General features: G+C 39.8%; 1 protein-coding gene across 1 annotated transcript; it reads right to left on the bottom strand.

Moving 5' to 3' along the window:
• Positions 1 to 635: 635 nt before the first annotated feature.
• On the bottom strand, positions 636 to 11,746 carry LOC101830982 (probasin-like). Its single transcript, NM_001281561.1, is given in 7 exon segments — positions 636 to 842; positions 2,406 to 2,433; positions 3,042 to 3,143; positions 4,911 to 5,021; positions 6,859 to 6,926; positions 9,770 to 9,909; positions 11,619 to 11,746. Coding segments are annotated over 7 exon segments (534 nt in total). The 5' UTR covers positions 11,700 to 11,746; the 3' UTR covers positions 636 to 838.
• Positions 11,747 to 18,401: the final 6,655 nt, after the last annotated feature.

Genomic DNA, 18,401 nt, shown 5'->3' on the forward strand with positions numbered 1-18,401 from the left:
GCACCTGTGTTTGTGGATGCACGTGTATGCATCTGAATGTTGATGGCCAAAGAATGATGTCAGATACCATCTTTCATACATATCCACCTTATTTTTTGTTATGGTCTCTCACTGGCCTCAGATTTTCCAAGGAGTCTAGGCTGGCTCCTGGTGACATCCGAGAATTCATCTGTTTCAACTTCCCTCCTTGGTGGTAAAATCACAGACATGGTCCACCACGTGGCTCTTCACATGGAGTTTAAGAATTGAACACAGGGCTTTATGCTTGCATGGTAGACACTTTAGCAACTGAGCTTCACACCAGACCCTGAATTTATTCTTAATAAAAATTATCTGATATTCTTAATCCATACTTGCATTCAAATAGATTTTTTGCAAAGATTTATGGTGTGTGTGTGTGTGTGTGTGTGTGTGTGTGTGTGTGTGTGTGTGCAGTGCTCAAGGAGTCCAGAACAGGGTGCCAGGTTCCCTGGAGCTGCAGTTGTGAGCTGCCAAATGTGGGTGCTAACAGTCAAACTCAGGTTTTTTGGAAGAGCAGTGAGCACTCATAACCTTTGAGCCATCTCTCTTTAAAAAAGTCAAATAGTTGTTTCTGTGCATTTTGCTTTAGTTTACTTTCTTCAAAGACTTGTATGCAAGTGAAATAAATTTATTTAAATATTCAAAGATGCACTAACACTGATTAGAACACAGGAAAGCATGGATGAAAGAGAAAGCATGTAGACAGGAATCATAATTTGCAGCAAATGGGAAGATGTGATCTGAGAGAAAAGTTGCTTCATTTTCATATTGATGTTTCAGGTTCCAGGATGAACATACTGGAAGATTCCTGATGTTGTCATCTGTAAGGTCGGAACAGAGTAGGGCTGAGTCAACCAAAATTACAGAAATATACTATTTAGTAAGTTAATTACAATGTAGCATTAAAAATAGAGAGTTTTAGCCTGGTGTTGATGGTGCATACCTTTAATCCCAGCATTTGGGAGGCAGAGGCAGGAGGATCTCTGTGAGTTCAAGCCCAACCTGGTCTACAGAGTAAGTACCAGGACAGCCTCCAAAGCAATGTAGAGAAACCCTGTCTCGAAAAACAAAAAACAGAAACAAACAATAAAAGAAAGACTTTTAAGCTGGATGTTGGTAGCACATGCCTTTAATCCCAGCGCTTGGGAGGCACAGGCAGGCGCATCTCTGTGAGTTCGAGGCCAGCCTGGTCTACAGAGCGAGTGCCAGGATAGGCTCCAAAGCTACACAGAAAAACCCTGTCTTGAAAATCGAGAGAGAGAGAGAGAGAGAGAGAGAGCGAGAGCGAGCGAGAGAGAGAGAGAGAGAGAGAGAGAGAGAGAGAGAGAGAGAGAGAGAGAGAGAGAGAGATTCATCAAAGGAATCCTGAAAAGATACAATACTGTTTTTGGATGACATGGGTTTCTCAAGGAAAATCTAATTTACAGGCATGGGTTGCCATCCTATCATTTATTAATGAAGGGAAGTCCTGGAGTCACCAAAACAACTTGGCTATTGTCATATCTCTTGGTTGTTTACCAAAACTAAATGGTAGGACACCGTTGCTGAAGACACTACATGCTGTGGTTGCAGGGCATCAAGAAATCAACCTGAAATGGACTAGGAAACTCTTTCCCTGCTGTCTGGCTTCCACAGTGCTTGGAGGTAATCTGTAGGCTGTGTATGTGGGGGTATGACACGGATGATGTCACCACGATATCCCTGCATGCTTCAAATGCAGCCTTGTGCCCCCTGGTGCAATAAAGGCCATCCTGGGGTAACCAATCACTTTCTTATTGGATTTGATGCTAGCTCCATGGGAGGGAATCTTATGTCTAGGGAAGGACAGGAGTAGGGGTGGGTTTCTATTGTATTTCTATTAAAGCCCAAGACAATGGAGATCATGGAGACTAAGGGGGATACCAGTGGTGATAAACTGCTATGTTGCCAAGCTACCATCTTAAAAATACGCATAGATTTTTGCTGCCTTAAACTTTTGTCAAGTCAATTTTTTACTTTATTTTATTTAATTATAATTTTTTAAGGCAGAGCCTCTGGCTGTCCTGGAACTCACTATATAGATCACACTGGCCTCAAACTCACATGTGTGGGTTGAGATTAAAGGTGTGTGCCTCCACATTTAGCATCAGGTCAACTTTTTAGAGTGAGGAGTGGTTCATGCAGAATTTCAAAGCTGGTCAAAGTGCTAAGGATAAGTGACAATGGATGCTCAGCCATCAATAGTCATCTGGGTTGGGAGGAGGGTAACACAAAAAATGTGTGTGGGAGAGTAGATAAGATCAAAATATGTTATATACATATATGAAAATGTTAAAGAACAAATAAAATACTAAAAACAGAAATTAATTAAAATCAAGATATAAAATGAACATTCTTTGACTCACCTAATTCTAATGTTGCTTGGACAGGTGTCTAAAAGAGAGTGAACATGGAAAAATGATATTATTTTTATTATAATAATATTATTGAAGTAATGTGTTATTTTGATATAACATTATTATTTAAAAGAATTTATTATTTTAACATAATATTAATAATATCATTATTACATATGAGCTATTCTCGTAAAAATGCAGATAAAAAGCTAGGTCTTGAGCAGAATATTTGAACAGATGATCCTAGGAGCCAAGTTTCATTTCAGATAGATTTTTTTTGTGTTAATGTTTCATTGGTGTATTCATGGTCATGTGAGTGAGTGTACAGGTGTTCACTCAAGCATGTATAGGCAAGAGGTTGACTTTTTAACATCTTCCTTATTCATTCTACACATTAGTAATTTTGAAACAAGATCTTTCACATATATCTGTTGCCAGAAAGTTCCAGGCCTCCTTCTGTCCCCACCCCTTCCCAGCTCTAGTATTCTTGGCTTTCTCCATGGGTGCTGGGACCCAAACTGAGGGTCTCATGCTTGCTTGTGTGCACTTCCCCCAGAGTCATCTTCACAACACCTCAGATAATTAAAAATGACATTTATTATAAAAATGCAAAATGAAAGTCACACATGCAGGTTGCTATTTTACCTGTGTCCAGGATGCGTTGCACATTCTCATCCTCAATGCCAATTTCTTCTACGAAGTCCATGTACTGTTTCATCTCATCCTTAGTCAGAAGTTTGGTTTTTGCTGCATTTCATAGTGTATAAGGAAGAAGATGTCACAATATTAGCACCCAGCTTAGTTTCCTGAAAGTGCCAATGTCACTCCTGTTTCCACCATTATATTGATAATGCTCAACTAAATCCTTCTCCTGAGAAAAGAAAATACTGGGTGAATCCCAGGATGTAACATACCATGTTTTCCTGTTCTTGTAATATCATCAATTTTTTTGTGGACTTCAATATACTGAACTCCTACACAGCCTCAAAAGCAATTCCAGAAAACAATGATTGATCATTAGCATTTATACTATCACTACTGTATATCATTATTTTGTTTCTATTTATGTTCCAGTATCTATTCCTAGGGGTTCTTGATGTTTCCTCAGATGACAGAACCAACTGATCTGAAATTATCATAAATATGAGAGGAGTGCCATCTGACTCAGTGGTTAAGAATGCTTAAGGACCTAAGTTCAGCTCCCAGCACACACACGGTGGTGCATGACCAGTGGTTGTATTGTGGCCACTATATGCACCAAGCACACCCATGGTGCACTTAAATGCAGGTACAACAACAGGACATAAAAAAACAAACCTACGCTAATGAGGAACATGTCCCAAATGAAATACAATCTCTTTCTATTAATTTCAGAAATAAAGGTTTAATTCTGGTAGGAAATGAGGGTATCATACAAGACTACCGTGCCTTTGATGACAGGATTAGGAATTTGTCAGTTCAAGATAGTTTGCGTTTATGAGAACCTTAATTTTTGGATAGTCAGATCTTAAGCTACATGATAATTAAGATTCACAAGTCAAGAGTTGTAAAGATTGCTTGAAACAATAATGCTGAAAGCCAGGATTTGTAGTTGATATGAATCCAATCAACAAACCCACTTAATGTGGTCAAGTAATATTTCAATTTCTGCTTAGTTAATAGATGGGAAGCTCAGACTACCCTTAAGTGAGAACATGATGATTTGTTGATGTATAATTCAAAAATGCTGGAAAAAGATGTGTGAAAATTTCATTAAAATCTTCTGTATCCAAAAGAAAAAGCATTTGTTTATTTTTAACAGATAATCTCTCAATATCTCAATTTCTTTGTTCAATATTCTTACCAAATGCTTTGACCAAAATAATTTACAGGAGAAAAGGGTTGATTTTTGCACTAATTACCCAGTTATAGCACATTTAATTGCTATAGTGAAATAAATTTTGGGGACCTGACACACCACATCCATAGTCAGAAACAAAGAATGAAAGCATGTATGATTGTTTTTATCCATCTTTCTCTAATCTTACACAGTTCAGGATAGTCTGCCCAGGAAATGATGCTCACCACAATGGGAAAAGCTCCCCCTTGTGTCATCATTCAAGACCCTCCCACAGACATGCTCATGGTCTAGTCTGATGTAATAAATCTCTCACTAAAACCATTCCCGGAGGATTCTGGGTTGTGTCAGTTGACAGTTGAAGCTCACAGTACATCATCCCCCTGCTGGAGAATGGTGCTGCTCACAGTGAGTAGAGCCTTCTTATGTCAACCATCAATAAAGACACCCCACAGATCAGTCTGCAGTGGGAAATACCCCTCTGAGACCCTTCCCAGGGGATTCTGGATTGTGCTAAATTGATTGTCAAAGCTGACTATCATAGCTTCAGTGGTTTATCAACATGAAGAATGGAGTCAGATGTATGAACATACTGCAAGCTTTGTGCACAGCGATGCACACTCAATCATGTCCTTGAACAAAACCCTTGATTGATGAATTCCACGTATGATACTCACCCAAAATTCCAGCCACACGTGTGACTTTGCCTTGAATGTCCTTGTTAAAATAATGAAACAGCAATATGTTACCAGTCACCTTCTTTACAATGAATGTTGTTTTCCCTTCATCTGAGATAAATAAGAAATATGTAAAAATATACATATAAGATTACAAAATGATCATCCAAGATCATTCATACCACATCCTTATTAATGCGCAGATGGATAATACAGTCTCTGTCCAATAATATTCTGCTCCACATATTCCAACCAATCAAGACAGACAGGGAATTAAGAAAGCAAGTTCATACTCCTGTTGTAAGATAGGAAACATATTTAGTATCCCATAGTTACCTAGAGATATGTAGAACCTATATTGATTTGGGGTAGCGATGATCCTGCTACGAGGATGTGTAGGTGCACAGAAGGTGGCATACTGCAATGCTCTTACTTGCTGAGGATAACAGTGTGGTTATAAGTATACACATGTATGTATAACATTAAGAACATCTGCATGACTGTATATAATATATGATAACATATATATTACATATGTGCATTTTCATGAGTCCTATTACATTTAGTGGTGCAGTTATCTAACTTTACCAGTTCTTCTTCAGACACATGGCAGAAACTAGAGAGCATGCCACATAGCAATTTCTTCCAAACTGCAACATTCTGTAATGGAAGCTCATGAGATTCAAGAAGCAAATAACCCACAAGTCTCAGGAAATTTTTGAAAATAACAACTTTTAATGGGCTACTACATAAAGTTATGGCAAACAGCTGTTGAGGGAAGAGGCTCCCTGACTAGCCTCGCTGCCTGTTAGCTTTACTTATACACAGTTCCAGGGGTGCAACTTTCAGGAGTGTCCCTAAGGTGGGGTTGGCTCTTCAGAAATGTAGTCGTATCTGAGTCCCACATACTCTTGTACATGACTCCAATACACTCGCTACTTCATTAACATTCCTTGTTAAAGAGGGGAAGGAACAGACATAAGACCTGCCCCCATATGATGACTGTTCTTTCTCATGCCAGTGTTAAGTCATTTTCCTTCTGAGACTGGTCACGCTACGTAGCCCTGGTTTGCCTGAAACTTGCTGTGCAGACCGGGTTGGCTCCAAACTCACAGAATTCCTCCCACACATTACAAGATTCATGTTTGAAAATTGCTGGGAGTAATTTTAATCAATGATAAAATTCCAGTTCTTATTTTGCATTGTTATTTTTTTAAATGCTGAAATTACTTTTTGATTCTTTTAACCATTCTCAAACTGGTGTCTGTGATTTAGTTTAGGCCTAAAGCTACAGGATGGAAGTGTGCCTGGTACAAAGACACGCTAAATAAATAAAGTTTGAAAAAGTCACTTAAAAACAAATGACAGACTATGGACACCCCCATGGAGGGCCTCACCCTCCCTAGGGAAATGAGGGGATATTGGAGGGGTTGGTGGGAGGGTGTGGGAGGAGGGGAGGGAAAGGGAGAGGGACCTGGAATTGACAGGTGAAGCAATCTTGTTTCTAATTTAAATTTAAGTTAAAAAAGAATTCAGCAGTTGGGCAGTGGTGGTGCACGCCTTTAATCCCAGCACTCGAGAGGCAGAGGCAGGCGGATCTCTGTGAGTTCGAGGCCGGGCTGGACCGACAGCCTCCAAAACAATACAGAGAAACCCTGTCTCGTAAAACCAAAAAAAAAAAAAAAAAAAAAAAAAAAGAATTCAGCAGGCAATTAAAAAAAACAAATATGAAAACAAAAACATTAACAACCACAACAAATCAAATCATATCTGTTATTAGATCCAAAAATAACGAGGAAGACATTGAAGGGGCTTTCTCTAAAATCATGTCTTTAATTTGTAGAGATGACTGAACTGGAATGTAGATATCCAGATATGCAAAATACAACTAGGACTGTGAATTAAAAAAATTTAGGGCCATGCATTCACCCTGGTATCTTCTACTCACAATCTGCCTGGTAAAGTTCTTGATTTCTCTTTCCTGTGATTTCATACAGTTGGCAGTTGTTTCCTTTCCTGAAAAACAAATGCACAGATGTTGTCTTATCTTGGATCACTCCAGGGCCCTGATTTTGGATTTCACATGAATGAGAGGACGGTTTAGTGCTAATAATGTTTTCATCTGTAGATCTGTCATAAGCATATGTTGTTGTATGACATCCTTCCTAAATATAATCAATAACACACTTAAATGCCATCAATCACCACGTTAGGGTTTTGCAGGTATCTGATGGTACAGAATCAGCTCCTCTGTGTGACTCCTGTCACTTGTCCTGACCCCTTCCTGATAAATGACCTTGAACCCGTGATTTTCTCACCCCCACTCACCAAGCTCTGAGATGATGGGCATATAGGACCACACCTGTGTGCTGAGGATAGAGGCCTGGGATCTGTGGTGCATGTTGGGGAAGTATTCTCCCAACACAGCTGAAGCCCCAGTACCCAGTCACAATCATTGATAAAAGAAAAAAAGTATTGAGCAAAGATTTTACACCAATCTGAGATGAGAAATGTTTGTAGACATTGAGCTAAAAGGGTGCAAGGCCACCTGGTACAGAGTACACCGCAGCATCCTCCATATATTAGTCTAGCTTCCATATTTACATTGTAATCATGTTTTTATTTTTTTAACCTCTCATAAACGCCACTAATCTTATAGATTGTACAGCAGAAATTGCTTTGTGCATTTAAATAGCTTCAAAATCAGCCTAGAATAGTTTCCTGTGAAGATTTAGATTGGGATGTACTTTAACTGATTAGGAGATCCATAGAGCCACAGGGACAACCAGGTATTCAGATCTATATTTTCTCAGCAGAGGTTCATGTGACTAATAGTTGACAGACTCATCTTAGATTTGTCTTTATGGCTTTAAATATGGGAATAACTGGGCGGTAGTGGTGAATGCCTTTAATCCCAGCACTTGGGAGGCAGAGGCATGTGGACCTCTGTGAGTTTGAGGATAGCCTGGTCTACAGAACGAGTTCTAGGACAGGCTCCAAAAGCTACACAGAGAAATCCTGTCTTGAAAAACCAAGAAAAAAGGTAACCAAAAAGAAAAGATGGGAATAGTAGTTTAGACCGGGGATGTAGCTCCATGTAGCACATTGGAGGTCTTAGGGTCCATTCTCAGCACTTTAAAAATACCATTTATGTTTGGAATGGTGATCCCTCCAGCACTGTTCTTTTTGCTCAGTATTGTGTTAGCTACCCCAGGTCTTTTCTGGTCCCATACAAGTTTTAGGATATTTTATAGTCTTTCTTGAGGAAAAGCCCTCCCTCCCTGCAAAACCACTTGGTTTTTGAATATCAAGTTGTTGCCCTGAGATCATATTTATACAATAACATTATATGGGATGAACAGGTTGTATTTTAATATCTAAGAATATATATGTATATGAACAATTAAAGAAGAGGGGTTGTAGGATTTGAGAGAAACCAAGGGAAAAGAGCATGTGGGAAGGTCTGGAGGGAAAAAGGAAGGGGAAAATGATGTAATTATGTTTTAGCTTCAAAAAAGTATCTGAAAAATGAAAATTTTATCTCTCCTTCAACATGTTAGTGTGTTAACCTAATTGATTTTGAACAATTATTACTCTTTTGAATAGTTTTAGGTGTGTTAAATTTAAATGTCAATCCAAGCATTGTGGTATTTCTCGTCATCTCAACCCTTGGGACACTGTTGCAGGAGGCTAGGTTCAATGTTATTCTCAAAAAATTAAAAAATAAAAATAAAAACATTAAAAAATAGATGGCTGTGGTGGTACACACTTTTGATCCTAGCACACAGGAGGTAGGATCAGTCACATCTCTGAGCTCAAGGCCAGTCTGGTCTACAAAGTCAGTTCCAGGATAGCCAGAGAAACTCTTTCTTGAAAAACCAACATAAATATCATAAATAAAAATTAAAAAGTTTATTCTCTACTCTGTATTGAGGTCAAAGCCAACACATTATGCAGAGACTATGTTTCAGTAAACTGAAATTATAAATAAATCATTAATTAATGAAAAGTTTCAAATATTTGCATGTAAATTAAAACTTCTGTGATTCCAGATAGAAATGAATAAATTGACTTATATCCAGATAGTTTTAAAGCATTGAAATTGTCCCAAATAATTTTTTGATGTATCTTCTCCCCCAGCTGTGTTTTTGAGGAGTGATAAACAAAAATGAAATAATTGTAATATATATTAATTTGGTAAATTGTCATATGCTGTTTGACTTGCCCAAGGTGCTGGTTTTGAACACAGAATTTTCCACATGAATTTTTCACCCAAGCCTGCTTTTCTCATGGTTTTCTCTGATTACCCCAGAAAGAAAGATTGATCTATTATCTATTTATTTATATACCTATTATTTATATCTACATATGTGTGAATGCATCTATCTGTCCTTCTATCCATTATTCACCTACCATCTATCTATCTGTTTGTCTATCTGTTTGTCTATCTGCCTGTCTATCTATCTATCTATCTATCATGTTATGATACATATGTTTGTATGTATGAATATCATCTATTTAATTACCTATTATCTATCTGCCTACATATACATGTATCATCTATCTCCTGATATATCCATTGTCTATGTATTTATTTGTCATATATATGTAATCACTACTTATCTCTTTATATTTATTATTTTACTTTGGCTTGCCACATACTAAGTAAATTCATTTATTATAAATTAAAAGTGTGGCTGTCATATGTCATTCTGTGGACCATATAGAGAAAAGTGATTTAAGAATCCTTACTTAGTGCTGTGGGTGTTCACTGACATGAGCATTGTCTGAAAACATCATGTTTCTCTGTCCACAGCCCACCACGTGGATTGTTTTGTCTATTTTGTTTTATATCTTACTTGACATAAAAATAGAGGAAGATTTTCTTGCATTTCTTCAAACATTCGATGTGACGGAAGTAGGTCCTCAAGGGTGCACCTTCACTTATCTTCTCCAAGGTACTGGAAGCTAAGTAAACAGTTCGCCAATTCCCATCAACCTGGAAATAAAAGTGGCTTTGGAAACAATGTAGGTAAGAGTAGGGGATAGTTTAGTAACCTGGGACTCAGCTTGGATGGGATAATTCATGACTTGATCTTGTAATAATGCATTAGGCAGCTTAGCTTCTTTATGTTTATGCATATTCTGCACAACTAATCTAATAATGATTTTAGTCTCCCCACAACCTCTTTCAGGCTATTCACAAACTCCTCTCTGAACAATGGTGTAGAGTTCTCCATATAACAACATCTTCCCGTCTCTACTCATTTGTATCAGGCTACTCTTACACCCATCTATGAGAAATTGTGTAGTGCTATCCATATAAGAGCTCCTTAATAATTCCCTCCCCACCTGCATGTGGCTACTCGCACATCTCTCTCTGAAGATGGTGTAGTGTTTCCTACATCCCTAACAATGATCAAGTCCAGACAGTTTCCATTCAAGTATATTCTCAATGTATTCAGGTAAGAAGAATAAAAATACTGATCTGGCCTGAAATGGCTTTGGGTGTACACCCAGTAAGACAAAACATGTTCTTTAGATAACCTTATCCTACTGGCCACTTTACGCCTTGTGTAATATTAGGCAGATGAATTATGGTAAGGTACATATACAGTTGGAGAAATCAATGATTTAATCTCATAATAAAAAATTCAGGCCCCTTAGTAACCAGTTTGTCTGTCTTTGGGACACCTGGAAGAGATGCACATAATAGCTTGGGGCCCTTGAGTCCTGTCAGTCATGTGGACAACTGTCAATCTTGGCAATGTGTCTGTCTGTAATCTGCACTCTAGTTTTGCCTCGAATGGAGTAATCTTGCATTTTCTGCAGATCTGCGTGAGTCCTTACTTTTAATTTTGGATAACAGGCCAAATTAGACAGTGGCCACTGCAAACAGAAATATTAGTACAATTTACACTCTTTCAACTATTTCATTGTATTCATCATCATGGCTTCCATTTCTTCACAGGGTGAGGGACATGAGTGGAAATGTAGGAAGTGATGTAGTTGTACAGATTTTCATGGAAAGTTGAACTTATCCTTGGTGTCAGACTGATGGACATTCTCTTTCCATGTCTCTCTCTATGTTTGTCTTTGTGTCTCTCTTCATCTCTGTCTCTATCTCTCTGAAAACTACCCTTTAGATCATTTTCTGTCTCTTAGCTACTCTATACTCCGAGACATAATGAATACTTGCTTCCAAACATTCTTTCCTCTCTCCCATCTCTCTCTGTCTCATGAAGACACACAGAAAACTTACCTTCAGAAGCATTAATCTGTGTGCATCTCTGGCTCTTGCACTCTTTCTCTGTGTCTCTATCTCAGAAAACCACCATTCTCTCCCTTTATCTCTACTCTCAAATGTATAGAATATTAATTTCCAGAGCGCTCTCTCCTGTCTCTCTGTCTGTCTGTCTATCAACCATCTGTCTATATATCTTTCTATCTCTTGATCTTTGTCCCTCTGTTTCTTTCAGAAAAACAGCCATTAGACTACCCCCTACCCTGTTTGTCACTCTTCACATCCAGACATAGAGAATACTAACTTCCAGAATGTTCTTTCCCCTCTCTTTGACTTTCTGCCCCTTTATCTCTGTCTGTCTCTGCCTCCCCCACAGACCCCCAATGCCTCTGTCTGTGTCTCTCTGCATCTATCTATTCCCAGAATACCCACCCCCACAGCCTCCTCCCATGCAGACCTGTTACCTTCTTTTTGATACTCTTATTCATCACACTGGAGATGCTGAGCAGATGCAGCATGAGCAGGAGGATGAGGACCCTCATCATGTGTGAGCAACTGTCCAACTTGCAGCTGCCCAGAACAGACCAATTGACAAGGCTCAGAGTCACCTCCTTGCCTTTTATAACAGTCTTTCAGGATGATTGGCTGGAGCAGTGTCCTGAATCCCAGTTAGCAGTTGTGTGTTGACATTGACATTGGGTTATTTACTATGCAGAATTGTTCCTGGAGAACTTTACTACTCCATTACTACTACATTAAGAAGTCATTAAATTTTATTATCAGTCTGATGCTGATGCCTGTCCCATGTTTCAGGTAGATTTGTATTCATTGGCTTTATGTGCCTATTAAGAAAACGGAAGATGAAAACCAAGATGTTATAGTATTTTAACTGGAAGGGAGATTCTTTAAACCTGATTTCTAAACTTAAAACTTACATGTAGCTGATTGTTAAACAAAAATGCAATTTCTCATCTCTACTAGAACTTTATTTTCTGGGCACAACTAGTTACTATGTTTTTTGTAAAGCTTTGTGTGGATTTTTCTCAATTGATACTTCTCATTTTTTGTTTCAATCAACATTTTTGAATCCATTCCCTATTATCTGTTCCTCCAAAAAGATGTTGGGGGAAGAATACTGAGCCTTACCATTTTCAACCCAGTTTTCAATACCCATGAACTTGAATCATGAATAAAATATTAGTAATACTGGGGAGGCTGAAATGCACTTGTGGCCACCCCTCTTACATAGGCACAAGTCACATTGTTGACATGAACAATGACAGCTTTTAACCGGCAGAAGGAGAATTCATATTTGTTTGTGGTACTCGAGGTTCTAGCCTTTGTCTGTTTAAATAATGTGATAACATGGAACACACAGTCTTGATTGCGTGGATAAGGTTTTGCTTCTGTAGATATAGTTTAATGTTATTTGTTCACATGCCATTACTCAGATTTAGACAACTATCAATCATAACAATTATGATATGTAACCCAAGTAACATCCAGAAAGCTTATTTTACAATCAGGACACACACACACACACACACACACACACACACACACACACACACACACACACACACATATATATATGGTAATAATTTCAAAGTCTTTTATATTTTGTTATTTATTTTGAGTTCATGTGTGTGTGTGTGTATCTGACTGTGTGGGCCTAGATTTTCAGACCTGGCAGCAATCACCTCTATGTGAAGAGCCATTTCACTAGCCCCAGGTTTCAGGAAACTTTGCTGATGAAACCTTTGGGAAATACAACCCATCCACATGTCAGAATCCATTAATCTGAAGGCTGAGATTCAGTATTTCAACTCATGACTTCTTAATAGTGTTTAATATAAAATAATGCATACATATACTATTTTCTTCTTGAAAGAGTATCTTTTTATTGCATAGAATCACCTATAATAGTAAAACAGCTAGAGAAACAAATGTTTGTTTTTGACTTCTGTATCTACTTGCACATGAAAGAAAAAAATCATGAAAATACTTGATTTTGCAATTAATTTGATTCTCAGATGTATGTGTAATAAAGTGTCCTTATTAGTTTACTTGTGCAGAATTCATTTTAAAATTTTAATTTATTATTTATTTTGTACATGGGATATGTTCATACCCTGACGTGTGTGGATGTCAGGAGATAACAGGTGGGAACTGGTTCTTGTCTTCTATTAAGTGGGTCATAAAGATTGTACTCAGTTATCATTAAAGAATTAGATGTCTCACATCTCAAGAATATAGTTCTGAAATGCAATTTGGAAATCATCAAGATCTACACTACAGTGCAAAAATTATTCAAGTCAATATGTCTTTTTCCCTCTTTTCATTTTGATATCTCTGGTGCTGATTGGATCACTACAAAAATAAAGTTGTGAAAGTAGAAAGAGCAACATACAGAAGGAAGTGTTTATTGCGGATCACTGTATCAGAGATATTAGCTTACAGAACCATCATGGAGTAGATGGAGCCAGAAGCTGAAGGCTAATATCTTGACCCATAAGTAAGAAACAGCAAATGGAAATGATGCAAAACTTTGAAACCTCAAATCCCATGCCTCAGTGATGTACTTTCTCCAGCAAGGTCACCCCTTCTAAACCTCCCCAAGCAGCATCATATACTGGAGATCAACTATTAAAAGGGGTGGGGATGGGTTGATAAAAACATATTATCTGTATGTATGAAATTCTCAGTTTTACAAAAAAGAAATTTCAACATATATTTGAGAAGAAAAGCAAGAATCTGGACATTTTGTAGAATAGCAATTCCACTCTTCCTGATATATAATTTCTGGATATGTTTTCAAGTTATTCTGTTCCAGAACCAATGCTGATATAGAAAATTAATGATATTTTAATCTACTTTTATTGCTACACCTGTGAGAATTTCCCACAGGACAATTAAGGTTGAAAATAAAATATTCTTTTTTTTTTTCAAGACAGGGTTTCTCTGTATTGTTTTGGAGGCTGTCGGTCCAGCCTGGCCTCGAACTCACAGAGATCCGCCTGCCTCTGCCTCCTGAGTGCTGGGATTAAAGGCGTGTGCCACCACCGCCCGGCAGAAAATAAAATGTTCTTAACGAGGAATGGTAGTACACATCTTTGATTCCAGAAGTCTGGAGACAGAGGCAGGAGGATCTCCATGAATTCAAGGCAAGCCTGTTCTACATAGGAAGTATGAGGTCAGCCAGGGCTACATAGTGAGACCCTGTCTCAAGAAAACCATTACATGAGTAAAAAAAAAAAAAAAATACAAGCCGGGCGTTGGTGGCACACGCCTTTAATCCCAGCACTCGGGAGGCAGAGGCAGGCGGATCTCTGTGAGTTCGAGGCCAGCCTGGTCTACAAAGTGAGTTCCAGGACAGCCTCCAAAGCTACAGAGAAACCCTGTCTCAAAAAACCAAAAAAAACCCCAAATACATAAGTAAAGAAAAATATTCTTGTGGTGATATATTATTTATGATTTATTAAAGCTTGCCCAAGGAGTCAGAAAGCAAAGTCAACCATAAGTTTTAGAGGTCAGGCAGTGGTGATATACACCTTTAATCCCAGGACTCAGGAGACAGTCAGATGGATCTCTCTGAGTTCAAGGCTACCTGGAACTACACAAGAGTGAAGAGTAACAGAGCTCATGTCTTTGATCCTAGCACTAGGGAGGTGGAGACAGGAGTGATATCGCTGGGCAGAGAAAGGAATATAAGGAGGAGGAAACAGGAACGGAGAGTTTTTTGCCTCTGAGGACTCGTGGAGACAGGATTGCCATTTCAGCTTGATCAGTGTAAGATCTATTGGCTCTTTGCTTCTCTGTTCTTCAGCTTGAATCCCAATATCTGTCTCTGGGTTTTTCTTTTCTTTCTTTTTTTTACACTTTTTAATTATGTATTTAAATTAGAAACTAGCTTGCTTCCCATGTCAGCCCCAGTGCCTTTTCCCTCCCCTCCATGCCCACTCCCTTACCCCAGCCCCCCAACTCCTCATCCAATCCCCACTCCATTCCACAGGGAGGGTAAGGCCCTCCATGGGGGGTTTCTCTAGAGGCTGTTATTTCGTTCCAGGCAGGGACCAGGCCCTCCCCAAAGTGTCCAGGTTGAGAAAGCATCCCTCATTGTGGGATGGGTCCCCAAAGTCCATTTGTGTGACAGGGATAAATACTGATCTACTACACCAAAACCCCATAGATTGCCTGAGTCTCCTCACTGACACCCACATTCAGGGGGTCTGGATCAGTTCCATGCTGGCCACTCAGCCATCAGTCTGGGGTCCAAGACCTCCCCCTTGTTCAGGTCAGTTGTTTCTCTGGGTTTCACCAGCCCAGTCTTGATCCCTTTGCTCATCACTCCTCCCTCTCTTTCACTGGGTTCCAGGAGTTCAGTACAGTGTTTATCTGTGGGTGTCTGCCTCTGCTTCCGTCTGTCACTGGATGGAGGCTCTAGGATGGTATGTAAGATAGTCGTCAAAATCATTATTAGGGAAGGGCATTTAGGGTAGTCTCTCCACTACTGCTTAGCTTGCCTGTTGGTGTCATCCTTTTACATCACTGGAGTTCTCATTAGTGCTATATCTCCCCTCAAACCTAGAATAGCTCCCTCTATTATGGTATCTCTCATCCTGCTCTCCTCTATTCTTTCCCAAACTCAAACTTCCTGCTCTCCATGTCCTCCTCTCCCTTCCTCTTGTCCCCCTCTCTTTTTCCTGGCTCCCTCTCCCCTCCCCCAACCTATGGTCCCAATCTGCTCAGGAGATCTTGCCTCATTCCACCTTCTCTGGGGGTACAAAGTATATCTCTCTTAGGGTCCTTGCTGTTTCCCTGCCTCTCTGGCAGTGGGATTGTATGCTGGCACTCCCCTGATTCACATCTAAAATCCATATATGAGTGAGTACATACCATGTTTGTCTTTTTTTGTGACTGGGTTACCTCACTAAGGATGGTTTCTTCTAGTGCTGTCCATTTGCCTGCAAATTTCAAGATTCCATTGTTTTTTTTTTCCGCTGAATAGTACTCCATTGTGTAAATGTACCACATTTTCTCTATCCACTCTTCAGTTGAGGGGCATCTAGGTTGCTTCCAGGTCCTGGCTATTACAAATAATGCTGCTATGAACATAGTGGAAAAGATGTCCTTGTTGTATGAATGTACATCTTTTGGGTATGTGCCTAAGAATGGAATTGCTGGGTCATGTGGTAGACTGATTTTCATTTTCCTGAGGAATCTACATACTGCTTTCCAAAGTGGCTGTAGGAGTAGGCACTCCCACCAGCAGTGGAGGAGTGTTCCCCTTTCTTCACATCCTCTCCAGCATAAATTGTCATTAGTGTTTTTGATTTTAGCTATTTTGACAAGAGTAAGGGGGTATCTCAGAGTTGTTTTGATTTGCATTTCTTGAATGACTAGGGATGTTGAGTACTTTCTTAAGTGTCTCTCAGCCATTTTAGACATGTCAATTGAGAATTCTCTATTTTGTTCTGTACCCCACTTTTCCCCTTATTTTTATTTAACTTTTTACACATGTCAGATTCAGTTCCCCCTCCCTCCTCTCCTCCCCATGCCCAAATTCTCCCAACACCTCACCCCCACTCCATCCTCCCTCCACTCCCCAGGGAGGGCAAGGGCCTCCATGAGGGATTTACAGAGTCCCTCACATCATCCCGGGAATGGCCCAGGTTCTTCCCCATGTGTCCAGGCTGAGAGAGCATCCTTCCACGTGGCATGGGCTCCCAGAGTCCTTATGTATGCCAGAAATAAATACTGCTCCACTCTCCAAGGTCCCACAGATTGCCAAGGCCTCCTGTCTGTCACCCAGGTTCAGTGGGATCAGTCCCATGCTGACCCCCCAATCATCAGTCTGGGGTCCATGTGATACCCCTTGCTTAGGTCAGCTGCCCCTGTGGGCCTCGTCAGCGCGATCTCGATTCCCTTGGTCATCACTCCTCTTTGCAAGTGGGGTCCAGGAGTTCAATTCAGTTCACAGCTGTGGGTGTCTGCCTCCATCTCCATCAGCCACTGGATGAGAGTTCTAGGATGGCATATAAGGCAGTCATCATTCTCACCATCATGGGAGGGCATTTAAGGTAGCCTTAATGCCAGTTGATGTCATTCCTGTAGATCTGTGCAGATCTCACTAGTGCCAGATCTCTCCTCCAACTTATAATGGCTCCCTCTTTTATGGTATCTCCCATTCTTTTCTCATCTATTCTTACCCTGGCTCAACCTTCCTGCTCTCCCGTGTTGTCCTCTCTTCTCCTCTTCTCTCCCTCTCTTTCTCCCATCTCCTTCTGCCCTCCCCTTCTCCCCCTCCCCAATCTATTTAGGAGATTGCATCCCATAACCCCTCTCCGGGTTATCATGCATATCTCTCTTAGGGTCCTCCCTGAACCCCAGAGTCTCTGGCGGTGGGATTGTGGGGTGGCAACGCCCTACTCCATGTCTAAAATCCATATGTGAGTGAGTACATACCATGCTTGTTTTTTTATGACTGGGTTACCTCACTCAGGATGGTTTCTTCTAGTGCCATCAATTTGCCTGCAAATTTCAAGATTCCATTTTTTTTCTGCTGAGTAATACTCCTTTGTGTAAATGTACCACATTTTCTCTATCCACTCTTTAGTTGAGGGCCATCTAGGTTCTTTCCAGGTTCTGACTAGCAAATAATTCTGCTATGAACATAGTTGACCAGATGTCCTTATTGTATGAGGATACATCTTTTGGGTATATGCCTAAGAGTGGAATTGCTGGATCTTGTGGTAGGTTTATTCCCATTTTTCTGAGGAATTTCCATACTGATCTCCAAAGTGGCTGCACAAGTTGGCATTCCTACCAGCAGTGGAGGAGTGTACCCCTTTCTCCACATCCTCTCCAGCATAAACTGTCATTAGTGTTTTTGGTTTTAGCCATTCTGACAGGAGTGAGATGGTATCTAAGAGTTGTTTTGATTTGCATTTCCCTAATGGCTAAAGATGTTGCGCACTTTCTCAAGTGTCTCTTGGCCATTTTGGACTCCTCTATTAAGAATTCTCTATTTAGTTCTGTACCCCATGTTTTAATTGGATCCTTTGGTGTTCTGGAGACTTTCTTCTTGAGTTCTTTGTAAATTTTGGAGATCAGCCCTCTGTCAGATGTGGGGTTTGTGACTATCTTTTACCATTCTGTGTGCTGTCGTTTTGTCTTGTTTTCTGTGTCCCTTGCTCTGCAGAAGCTCCTCAGTTTCAGGAGGTCCCATTGTTAATTGTTGATCTCAG

Source organism: Mesocricetus auratus, unplaced genomic scaffold (assembly GCF_017639785.1).
Source record: "Mesocricetus auratus isolate SY011 unplaced genomic scaffold, BCM_Maur_2.0 Super-Scaffold_100003, whole genome shotgun sequence".
NCBI lineage: Eukaryota > Metazoa > Chordata > Mammalia > Rodentia > Cricetidae > Mesocricetus > Mesocricetus auratus.